The following is a 12,097-nucleotide window of genomic DNA, read 5'->3' on the forward strand; positions in this document are numbered from 1 at the left end:
CCCTGCGGGCGCGGCGCGGGTGCCCGAGGAGCTCTGCTTGCGGACAGATGGGGAGGGCACGGGTGGTTCCGGCACCCTCAGTGCCAGGAGGTTGTAGGATATAAACCATATCTACATAAATATAACGTTTCCCCTGCAGTAGGAAGCCACCGCTTCGTTTGCACCTTTCGTTTTCGACGTTTCAGGGCGAGCTGCAGTACAACAGCCTGCGCGTTAAACGGGGAATGAAACAGAAATGGAAATAAACGCCCGCATCTGTCCCGTTTTTAAGGTAAACGCTGAAATCACCTCGTGTCTCCCAGCCCGGCCATGTTCACCCAAGAAGCGTGGGGAGAAGTCAATGTCCGGGGAAAATCTGTAACCATCATCTGCAAACGAAGAGTAGGAAATCTTACGGGGTACAGTGATGGAGCGAAAGGGTGGGATGGAAAACATCTGTACATCGGTTGAGCATCGGGAGCCTTTGTGCCCGAGTCGTTTTGGAAGGCGGAGGAGCATCGGGACTTCCCGTCCCCCTTGTGCCCTTCCTGTGTTATGCGGTGGTCACAGAGAAGGACGCACCGAGGAGCTCTGGGCACAGCCGTGTCCCCGAAATTTGCACCTGCAAAGAGAGAGCGAGCCAGGCGAGGGGAATGTGCGACGGAATGGAGAAATATCGAATGTTTCTGGACGTGTGCATTGCCAGAGGTTTGCACATTCTGTCTGAAAACACCCAGAGTTACAGACGGAGGGGAGGGAGGGGGATTTTAATAAAAACCATTTGCCACTTGTCTTCAATTAGAGTCCAGACATCGAGCAATAAAGAAAAAAAAACCTTTTTTTTTTTTTTTTTTTAAATCTCATTCGCAGTCGGGCTGAAAGAGGTAAAGGCGGCTCACACGCAACGATTTCAGGGCACGGAGTTAAAACGAGCGAGCGAATTCAGGCGTCGTTGGCACCGTTCGTGCCGGCTTCTCCTGCCCCGGCAGCTCCCCGCCTCGCCCCGGCACACGCCGCGGAGCTTCGCATCGCTTCCCCGCACGGCAAAAGCTCCTCCAACCGCGGTCGGACCCCCGACGGCAGCCCCGGGGGGCGCGGCCGTGAGCCGGGAAGCGGCGGAGCCGCACCGGAGGGGAGCGCCCTCGGCTTTCTGCTGCCGTCGGGGCGGCCCTTTCTGCGACGGGCGGTCGCGGATCAGCCCGTCAGCGTGCCCCAGGCAGGTGATGGGCAACTCGGGATGTGACAACACCCCCCCGATATTCCCCTGCATCGGAGTGTCCGTGACAAATAGAGGCAACGCGAGGCAGGAAAGGGGGAGGAGGGAGAGAAAGGCGCGCACACAATAGCCAGGCAAATTGTTAGCAACTCCGGCGTTCGGGGAAGCCGGTCCTGGAACTGCGCTCTCATCAGTCACCGCTCCTGAAGTGATAGTAAAAATGCATCTAAACACGCTGCGGTGTGATGTATAAAAGCACAGCGGGATGAGCTGCTTTCCAAAAAGGGACTTGGTGATTGGATATGCCATGGCATGATTGACAAGAGCTTAGTTTGGTAAAGAGAAGACACGCAAGCTTTCACAGCGGGATTTCTTTTCTAAAATATATCACACTAGCCTTTGAAAAGCGCCGCACACTATAAGGGAAATAAGGTTGCTTTATAGTGCGCTGACATTTCTTTAAAACACAACTAAGATCAAAAAAAGAAATAAAATGTGTTCCAAACACAATGTTTTAATTAGTTTATTCTGTGCGTTTGCTTTTATCTGGTGTATATATCACGGATCCCCACCCTTTAATTAAAACAACTGGCTGCCTATACAACGGCGGAGACAAATGCTTAACTTTCTCCTTTGTACCTACAAGCATACGCAATTTACTGCAGCTCTCAGAAGAGTTTTTAAAATAAACGTTGTCGCCTCGAATGCTGTCGGGGAACGGGCGAAGGCAGCTGGAAATGGCCGTTTCTTGGCTCGGAAAACTCGGGGGGAGCCGAACCCCGGGGGCAGCATTGCCCGGCCCGGCCCGACCCCCACGAGGGGCAAAGAGCTGAGAGAGCGGCGGGCGAAGGGGAACGCGGGGACTTTCGGGTTGCTGGGCTGCTTTTGGGGTTTGGTTTTGTTTCTCTCTCTCTCTCTCTCTTTTTTTTTTTTCCTTTCCTTTTCTTTTTTTTTTTTTCCCCTTCTTTTTTTTCTCTTTTTTTTTTCTTCCCCCCCCCCCCCCTTTTCTCGGTGCTGCCGTCATTGAGGCCAAGCTCGGCGTCCCGCGTTGAGAAGCTGAGGCACTTCTCAAAGGGGAGCACTTCCTGCCCGCTGCCAGCCCGGCTTCTCGTTAGAGACCTGGCGAGGGGAATAAAAACCTTTTAGGAAGCATCGACTCCTTCGCCCCGTGGCAAGCGCACGGTCTGTGGGGCCGTTCACGGTGCGGGGGGGGCTCGTCTGTGCCCCGTGTCCCGCAGCGCGGAGCCTACGCGGGTCAGCGGAGTAAAGGGGACACTCGATTGGAAAAATAGGGCAGGGCAAGGGAGGGCCGTCTGCTGGCCCGCAGTCACCCCCGGGCACGGCGGTCGCAGTCAGAGGGAGGACCGCATGGGGCAAACCTGGTTCCGAGAGGGGAGGACGTTCGGACGATGCCTCCGACTCAGTGCTGCTGTTCTCCCAGCTTTGGCCTCAAGGCTTCCAGCGGGGATTTTAGGAGTGAAAGCTGCTTCCGTAAAGGGACTGTGTCATCCACGGAGCCGCTGCCGCTTTGCCAGCTCCGTGCCCCGGCCCGTTGGTGTTCACCCGCCGTCAGGGCTGCTCATGGAGGCACCCCTGGGGCGTTTCGCTCCCCCGCGCTGCGAACGGGCAGAGGAAGGAGGGCAGCGCATTGTACCTCGCACAGCTGCGGCGGCACCGCTTTTCCTGGGGAGAAAAAAAAAAGAAAAAGCGAAAAGGAATGGGCAGATCTCCCCTAGGGCATCGGCGGGGATGGGACCCCTCGGGAGGAGCCCACCTGCTCCAAGCCATTCTGAGAGCTCTCTCCTTCCCTGGGATCTCCTTGAGCAATGGGTCCCGGCAGAGCTGCTGCCGATCCCCCTGTTCTGGGATTTCCCGGCAGCGAGGGGAGCACCCGAATCCTGCTGCACCCCAAGTGGGAATGTCACGGATGAAGGGCATCCCTGCCCCGCTCCGCCCCGGGGAGAGCTGCCGCAAGCTTGGGGCTGAGTGGGGGAGCATGGAGAACTCCCGAAATCTTGCAAATTTCCCGTACCCCCCAAAAAAGCTAGAGACCGCTGATTGCAGCCTCAGGGGATGCCGGTTCCAGCTGAGCGATGCGCACGTAGCGGTTTATTACCGGGCTTTACACCTGTTGAGAGGCCCCAGGAGGACTCAGCGGGGGACCAGACCCGAGGGCCGGGATTCAACCGGGACTCGGCACCCACGTCCTTTGGCTATCCTGTCTTCCGCTGCGGGGCAGGGAGCGGAGCTGCCCCGCCGGGTCCAGAGGCATGGGGCATGGGGCAGCCCCGGGAGAGTCCGGAGCCTCCGGGGCCCGGACAGCCGTCGGGGGCAGGGCTGGGTCGCTCCGCAGCGCCGCCTCGTGCCCGGCTCCGTTCCGGGCCCCTCTGGAAGCTGCAGCCCGACTTTCGACCCGGCTCGGTGGCATTGGCACCGGCACCGGCGGGGCTTCCCGACCTCCTCGGCTCGCACCGGGTACGGCCGCTCCATCCGGCCCGGCCCCGGCGGACTCGGAAACGAACAGAGTTCGGTGACGGCGACCTCGGGATGCCGAGCACTACGCGGCTCTGTCCCAGCAGCTGATGCTGGGCCGGCGGCTCCGCGCCCGAGATGCCCCCCCGGAGCCCGGGGCTTGCGGTTGCCCCTCAGGGCTCAGTCACGCAGAAAGGCTGCCTAAAGTCTGTGTCCCCCGCAAGAGAGGGACAATAGAACCACCCTCCGGGTCACAGGTCACCTCCTCGCTGATTGAGATATTCCCCGCTTTCCCCCGCCATCCCCTCAGCTCCTCGGAAGGTCTCAAGGCAGTGATTTCCAGGGGGCAGCCGGGCCGGGATACCGAGGGCCCCTCTTCCTCCCGTCTCCGGGGCCGCGCCTCCTCTCATGGGCCCGGCCAGGGCTGTCCCCCTGTCCAGGGAGGGCCTTGCCGGGGTCGCTCGCAGGGGGCTGCCGGCACCCTGCGGGGCCGCGACCCCCGACGTCCCCTGCCACGAGCTTTGCCTCGGCCGCCCCGGGGGAAGGCAGAACCCATTCATCCCGCTACCGCTTGATCTCATCCTCGTGGTTTTCCCACTCGCTTCTGAACCCGACGCGTGGTTCCCTCCCGGCTGAGCAAGCAGCTGAGCTCACACTCATTTTCTTAAGGGGAACTTTTTCCCACCGCCACCAAAGAGGTGAAAATACCCGGGTAGGGGGCAAAAGCTCCGTGTTGGGATGCTCCCAGCACCGGTGCCCGCGCTGTGCCCGGGGTTGCGGGACGGAGCCGCCGCCACCACCACCTTTTCCCCACCGCTCCCGGCTCTCCGCCTGCCCCCGGCCGCCCTCTCATATCCTCTCCCCCTCCCTTTGCCGAAGTTCAGCCCCGTTTACTGCAGCCCCCGACTCTGAAGTTCAAATGTACACATGTGATTCCCCCTCCGCTGAGTGACAGCTACAATGGAAACGTCTCGTTCGCTCCTGGTTTGCATTTAATTACACTGAAGATGCAATATGTTTATGGCAGAAGAAAAACTACTTGTCTTTACGCTTGTTAAGGGCAGTCATTTGGCCACGATAAACTGCGTTTTAAAAGCTATTTAGGGCGTATGAAATATTATTCTCCCTGCCCGGCTCGGGGGATTTTTATTGCGGCTTCCCCGCGTTCGTTTTGCCTTTTCCTCACACCCTCGGAGGAGGGAAACCCGTTCCCGAAGCTTTCCCTGCCTACTGCAGGGCCCGGGGACTGCGGGTTCCTTTTGTCGGAGCTCCAGCACTGTGCCTGGGATCGGGGCAGCCCCGGGGGGATCTCCGGGCCGGGGCACACACGGGATCGGAGGGATCCGCAACGCTTTCAGGGGCGCTTTGCATTTTGGTGGCTGTTGCATTCCCAAATCATCCCAAGCGGGGAAAATATGTGGGAGAAGGCGGGAGAGGGGGAAAGGGGAGAAGGAAGGAAAAAAAAAAAAAAAAAAAAAAAAAAAGGAAATTAAAAGAAAGTTAAAAAAAAAAAAAAGAAGAAGAAGAAAGTGGAAGAGAATGACACGACTATCTGATCCTGATGCGAAGCAGGGTGTTTTTCTCCGCCTTCCCCCCGCGATGGAAGCACGGCAGCCTGCAGCCCACTTCGTCGGGCGCTGCTGTTTGCACGTCTGCAATTGAAATTTAGATTTAAAACGGAGAGAGTTGCGATGTTCCCCCGCCTCCGGGAAATAACCGCGAGGAGTTGCGATCGGCCAGAAATAAGCGCTGGATAAAAATGCGAATAAAAAGGGAATTTACTGAGGTGCTATAATATGGGCTATATATATATAAATGATTATTAAGAAAGAACGAAGGGGAAAAAAACCAAACAAACAAACAGAGGCCACACCGACAGTGCGCTTAAATAAAGCGAACAGGGTTTGTGCCATTTGTGCTCACCGACTGCCAAACGGCAGGTCGGAAGCAGAGGGATTTAGGGAGAGTCCGTACACCCGTGCGGCTCCTGCACAACCCCCCTAACTCCCCAACGCCCCCCCCCGAAGTTGGCGGAACAGAAATGGGAAACGTATAAAGCAGATTTCTGGGCTTATCCCGCGGCCCGATCCGCTGCGGCTGCCGGGAGCCGCTCATTGCAGTGCAGCCCAATGCTCTCCGAAAAGGCAGTCCTCCCCCAGCGCTGCGAGCGCTTCTTTCTGTCCTCCCCCCACCACACACACACACGGAATGCTTTCCCCAAAGCCCCGCCGCCAGCGCGCAAGATTTTTTTTTTTTCCTAAGCAAAACAATAATCATAAAAATAAAATTAAAAAGTGTTTTTTTTTTTTTTTTTTTTAATTTTGGAAGCCTCCTCGCCGCTGAGCTCCGCTCTCTGCCTCCCCTCACGCCGGAAGGTTCCCCGTGTCCCCCCGTTCCCCTCCTGCCCCCCGGTACAGCCGCAGTGTGGGGTGGCCCCGGCGCACCCCATTAAGGGCCGACAATGGCACACGTGAGGCCGCCGCGCAAGGAGGGGTCAGTGGCCCTCAGTTACTCCAGGTCGGCGACTTCAGAGGCGCGTCCCTCCCCGGCGCTCAGCTGATGGGCTAATTGAATGATGCCCCTTTTCTCCCCCACCCCCTCCCCACCCCCTTTTTTTTTTTTTTTTTTTGTGGGGGGGGGGGGGGGGATTGTTGTCGCCGAGAAAACCCACCACGTGCGGAAGGTCATTAATTACCCCCCGGACACGCAGGTAGAGCCGCCATCGCGTCCCGGGAACCGCAGACTGGGGCCGGGCAGCCCCGCTCCTTCCCGAGCATCCCTCCCCGGTCCCCGCGGGATGGAGTGCGGACGGCCCCGACACCCCCCGGGGGGGTTTCCCCTTCTCCCTCCTCTCATAGCGTGCGAGCTCGGAATCACGGCGGAGGGACTCACCGTGGCCTGGGCAATGGGAGCGTTACCGAGCACCGGTGGGACCTCTCAGGGAGATTTTATAGCGGTGGGGTTGTTTTTTTTTTTTTTCCTTTCCTTTTTTTTTTTTTTTTTTTTTACTCTCCCTGCAAACCCTTAAAATAAAGAAGGCGAAGACTTTTCCCGGGGGCTGATTGGGGGGAACGATGTGAAAGGGCCGCGGTTATAAAGCGCTGCTTGAAGCGCTGCTCTCAATGCGCCTCTGAACTTGATCAGATTTTACGTTTCCTGCAGAGAGCCGGCGGCGAGCAGAGCTCTGTGCCATGCACAGCGCCGGGCTCCTCGCACCCCGCAGCCCCGCCGCCCTCCTTCTGTCTTTTATTTCCCCTCCTGCACCCCACAGCTCTTTGCAAATGCTTTTCCAGCACAGAAAATGAGGGGATTTATAGCGCTGTCTGCGATTGGTAATTATTGCGATGCAGAAAGCTGCCTTTCCGAAAATAAAATTGAGGACAAAAAAGAGGGAAAAAAAAAGAAAGAAGGAAATAAAGAAAGAAAGAAAACAAGAAAAAGAAAGGAAAACAAAAAATAATAAAACAAAGAAAAATAAAGGGGGAAAAGGAAAGAAAGAGAATGGCGGGGGGGGGGAGGAATCAATGGCCGTACAGAAAATAGAGCGTGGAGTGAAGCGCTGCCCGCAAAGTTGGCCGCGGCCCGGGCTGGCCGGAGCACTTTGTGCATCCTTCGCATTAATTTAAGCAAATTAATCATAATAATAATAACCGCCCCAAGGCGGCACCGCGCCGCTTGGGGCTCTGAGGGTTTTTAGGTGCAGTTGTGAAACAACGCCGGATTTTCGCCTCCTCCCGAGCGCTGCCCTTTTCCTTACGGCGTGGGGCTCCGCGCTCTGCACGGGGACGGTGAGGGCACCGTGACGGCCCGGGGGTGCCGGTGGTACGGGGGACCGGGGCCGCCCGCGCGTCCCCCCCGTCGCGCCGGCTCCCCCCCCGTTATACCTGCGGGCCGCTCCCGCCCAATCAGCGTTCCCGACGGCGCGGGGCGCGTGCCAATCAAGCGGAGCGCGACCAATGGGACGCCGGGCGGAGGGTCACGTGATACGGCGGCCCGCGGCTCCCCATTGGCGCGGCTCGGCCTGGCCCCGGAGTTGGTTTATGTGCGAGGCGCGGGCGGGCGCCCCGTCAGTGCCCGACGGCGCCGAGCGGGAGCGGGGCCGCGCTGCGCCTCGCCCTGCTGCGCGTCGCCGCCCTGCCTTGCCCGGCCCGGCGCGGGGGCGGGCGCCTCGCCTCCAGGGGCGGCGGGTGGGCTAGGGGCTTTTTTTTTTTTTTTTTTTTTTTTTTTTTTTTTTTTTTTTTTGACGGGAGGGAGGGAGGGGGGCGGGGACGCGTTTTGGGGTGGTTTTGTACTTTTTTGGGGGCGGGCGGGAGGGAGGGAGGGAGGAGGGGCGGGGGGGGCCAGGCTGCCGCTACCGCCGCGCCGCCGGCCCCGCGCCCATGACGATGCTGCTGGACGGAGGGCCGCAGTTCCCGGCGCTGGGGGTGGGCGGCTTCGCGGCGCCCCGCCACCACGAGATGCCGGGCCGCGACCCCGCCGCCGCCGCCGGGATGGGACTGGGCCCCTTCGGGGACTCCTCGCACGCCGCCGCCGCCTTCAAGCTGAACGCGGCCCCGCACGACCTCGCCGCCGGGCAGAGCTCCGCGTTCACCCCCCAGGCTCCCGGCTACGCCAGCGCGCTCGGCCACCACCACCACCACCATCACCACCACGCCGGCCAGGTGCCCTCGTACGGCGGGGCCGCCGCCTTCAACTCCACCCGCGACTTTCTGTTCCGCAACCGCGGCTCCGGGATCGCGGACGCGGGCTCCGGTACGGCTCAGCACGGCCTTTTCGGCGGCTCTCCCGGAGGTTTGCACGGCCCCGGAGGCATCCCGGACAGCCCGGGCTACCTGCTCTTCCCCGGGCTCCACGAGCAGAGCCCGAGCCACACGTCCCCCGGCGGGCACGTGGACAACGGACAGATGCACCTGGGGCTGCGCGGGGATCTCTTCGGGCGGCCGGACCCGTACCGCGCCGTCTCCAGCCCTCGCACGGACCCTTACGGCGGGGCCCAGTTCCACAACTACAACCACATGAACATGAATATGGGCGTGAACGTGGCCGCTCATCACCACCACCACCATCACCACCACGGGCCCGGGGCTTTCTTTCGGTACATGAGGCAGCCCATCAAGCAAGAGCTGTCCTGCAAGTGGCTCGACGAGAGCCAGCTCAGCCGGCCCAAGAAGAGCTGCGACAGGACTTTCAGCACCATGCACGAGTTGGTCACCCACGTCACCATGGAGCACGTCGGGGGGCCGGAGCAGAACAACCACATCTGCTATTGGGACGAGTGCCCGCGGGAAGGCAAATCCTTCAAGGCGAAATACAAACTGGTCAACCACATTCGGGTGCACACGGGGGAGAAGCCTTTCCCCTGCCCCTTCCCCGGCTGCGGGAAGATCTTTGCCCGCTCCGAGAACCTCAAGATCCACAAACGGACGCACACAGGTAAGGGCTGGGGCTGCGCGGTGCTGACCGTGCGGGGGGAGCCGTGGAAATGCCGATGAGCCCCCGTTTGTGGAGATTCCGCCTCTTTTTTTCCCCTCTTTATTTGATTTTCAGGCCCGCTTGGCGTCTCTCCTAATTAAATCAGCGAGACTTTGCTTAAAGTCTGTTTATTTGCAGCTCCGTCTTCCTTTCGGCTGCGGGAAAGTGGGGGAAAGGGGGGGGAGAAGGCAGGGAGCAAACGTGTTCTGGGCGCTGTGTGGGGCTGCCCAAGCTGCCAGGCCCATCTCAGGGCTTCTCCTTGCTCGGCCAAATTAAAAGTAACAAAGACTGACCCGAATGTATCTGCCGTGTAACAAACGCCGCTACCTCCGTTCTCTTCTTTGTTTTTTTTTTTGTTTGTTTGTTTGTTTGTTTTGGGGGTGTGGGGGAATCCCGGCGTATCCTTGTGGTGAGGGTGGAGGCAGGGAGCTGCGGGATGGAGTGAGGAGTTGCCTTCCTTCACCATCTCTGAATTTCACAGGTGAGAAGCCCTTCAAGTGCGAGTTTGAGGGCTGCGACCGGCGCTTCGCCAACAGCAGCGACAGGAAGAAACACATGCACGTCCACACCTCGGACAAGCCCTACATCTGCAAGGTGTGCGACAAATCCTACACCCACCCCAGCTCACTTAGGAAACACATGAAGGTAATCACCCCCCTGCTCCTCTGCTCTTCCTTCCCCACGCAGCGATGCTCGGCTGCCGGTGTGCTCAGGGCCGGACGGGGCAGAGCCATGCATTGCCAGCACAGCACTCTCAGCTCCCGACCTTGCTGTCCTTAATGCCTGGGCCATGGCTGGAGCGCAGCCCGGTGAAATGGCGTAGTTTCTTTTTGTGCTGCTGCTGGTGCAAGAGCTGCCTGGTTTGTAGGGCTCTGCACTTTGGAGAGCTGTGCAAATGCAGCCTGGGCTGTAGCTGCAGCCCCCCACGCTGGGATACTGCAGCCCCTCCATGCTGGGAAGTTGGTGGGAGCTGCAGTGGCACTGCACGATGCTCAGAGTGACCGGCACGCCGCCGACAGGAGACCCCAATACCCCCCATGTGCACACTAGCATCCCGACCTGCCTCAGCGCTGCCCCGGGCTCGCTCCCATCTTTACCTCTTGCTTTTAGGTGCACGAATCCCAGGGCTCGGACTCTTCCCCTGCAGCCAGTTCGGGCTATGAGTCCTCCACCCCCCCTGCGGTGGGCTCGGCCGGCAGCAAGGACTCCACGAAAACGCCGCCGGCAGCCCTGCAAGGGAACCCCGGCCACAACCCCGGCCTGCCCCCCAACTTTAACGAGTGGTACGTGTGAAGGCAGCGGCTGCCTGGCCAGAGACTGGACCAAACGCCTTGGGATCGAGGCAGAAAGGACGAGCCAAGCCCACTGCAGTTTGCTCCCGTGGAAATGGAGTTTCTACACCGACGACCGCATAGGGCTAGTTAACTGCCAGGAACCGAAGGGGGGGGGTGTCTTTTATTATTATATTATAATTATTACTATTTTTTGCAAGCCGAGACGCTGGACTAGCCATGTCCTTTTCTCAGGATTGGATTTCTTTTTTTGTCTTTTTTTGTCTTTTTTTTTTTTTTTTTGCAGTCGCAGTCGTTTATTTGATTTATTTTTTCCCTCTCCTTGCCCAGTACCTCTTCCTCTGATTCCCCACTTTTTACTTTTAATTTTGTTTTGTTTTGTTTTTCTTCTTCTTTCGGTGGGATGTTGACATGAGGATGAAAATTCTCCTTCGCCTTAGTGGTGATTGTTTAAACTTACAGTCTTAAACCGTGCCAAAGTCCTGTTATGTCTTGAACTTTCCTCTCTAGCTCTCCTGCTGCTTCTCTCTCTGCTCTCCTCCTCTTTCTCCTTCTCTCTCTCTCCAAGCATTACACTTGTGAATGTATTCTCATCTGATGGGGTCGGTCAGTATTTTTCAGGATGAGGATGTGGTGTTTATTCTACCCAGATTGTGACGTTTAGTATAACAGTTGCCTTTTTGTAATAACTTTTTTTGTAAATACATATCCATGATGCCATATTTATCGTTCGTAATTTAATTATTGATACAAAGTGCCGGGAACTGAACAATATTTATGGGGGAGAAAAAATTGTTTTCTAACAAAAAAAAAAAAAAAAAAAAAAAAACAAACAGCAACAACAACAAAAAAAAATCAACTCTGTACAGCTTTTGGCTATAACTGCTTTAGCATTAAAAGTTTATTGTTTTGGAAAGAGCCCCCGCGAGCCGTTTTTGACCTCCTTCGTGTCCCCTCCCCCTCCCTTTTCGGGGGCCGCCGTGGCCCGATTCGGGTCCGCGCCGTTGTTTTGGGGCCGGCGATGCGGGAGAAGCGTCCATCCTCGCCGCTGCTTTTTCTCCTGCCTTTTTATCCCCGCCCTCCGCATCCCTTCCCGAGCCGACGGAGCCCGGAGAGCGGCGGCGCCGCCGGAGAGGAGCCCCGGGGGCAGCGGAGCCGCCCGACGGTGAGTACGGGGCCGGGAGCCGGCAGCGGGCTGCTTCCCGGAGGGAACACGGGCGACTTCGAGGCGCGCCGAACTTATTCCGTTATCGTCTGCTTTTGTTGTTTTGTTTTCGTTTTGCTTTTTTTTTTTTATTTCCGATCAGAATTCGACAAAGCGTCTCCATCTCCAGGAGAGCTGAGCTGACGAACTCCAACTTCGCCGAAGAGCCTCAAACAACCGGAGCGACGGTGGAAAACCGTTCCGTGCTCCGCTCCGGGAGACGCCCGGCACCGCACGGGCTGCGGCGGGACGAGTCGGCTCCGTGTCCCGCCGGTGCGCGGCGGCTGCTCCTCCCGGTGCCGCAGTCTCATCGTTCTCGGAGCTCTCTGCGGGTGGGGACCTCCCGGACCGCGCACCTCTGCCGTCCGGGAGAGGCCTCCCCCCCTTCCCCCCCATCGGGCCCGTCTTGAACTTGACTCGGGTGCACCGCGGGCTGTCCCATCTCCTCTTGCACGATGCTCG

At 58.4% G+C, this 12,097-nt stretch overlaps 1 protein-coding gene across 1 annotated transcript; it reads left to right on the plus strand.

Annotated features, from left to right (window-relative positions):
- Window positions 1-8,046: 8,046 nt before the first annotated feature.
- Window positions 8,047-11,211, plus strand: ZIC3 (Zic family zinc finger 3). The gene is made up of 3 exons (XM_010727391.3): window positions 8,047-9,100; window positions 9,621-9,784; window positions 10,250-11,211. Exons 1-3 carry the CDS (start codon window positions 8,047-8,049, stop codon window positions 10,430-10,432), a joined length of 1,401 nt encoding a protein of 466 aa, XP_010725693.3. The 3' UTR covers window positions 10,433-11,211.
- Window positions 11,212-12,097: the final 886 nt, after the last annotated feature.

The sequence above is a fragment of the Meleagris gallopavo genome, chromosome 9, assembly GCF_905368555.1.
Source record: "Meleagris gallopavo chromosome 9, MGAL_WU_HG_1.1, whole genome shotgun sequence".
NCBI lineage: Eukaryota > Metazoa > Chordata > Aves > Galliformes > Phasianidae > Meleagris > Meleagris gallopavo.

Coding starts and splice junctions, on each gene's coding strand:
- ZIC3 (XM_010727391.3), top strand. CDS start 8,047: ATGACGATGCTGCTGGACGGAGGGCCGCAGTTCCCGGCGCTGGGGGTG. Junction 9,101..9,620: donor CCACAAACGGACGCACACAG/GTAAGGGCTGGG, acceptor TGAATTTCACAG/GTGAGAAGCCCTTCAAGTGC. Junction 9,785..10,249: donor CACTTAGGAAACACATGAAG/GTAATCACCCCC, acceptor TCTTGCTTTTAG/GTGCACGAATCCCAGGGCTC.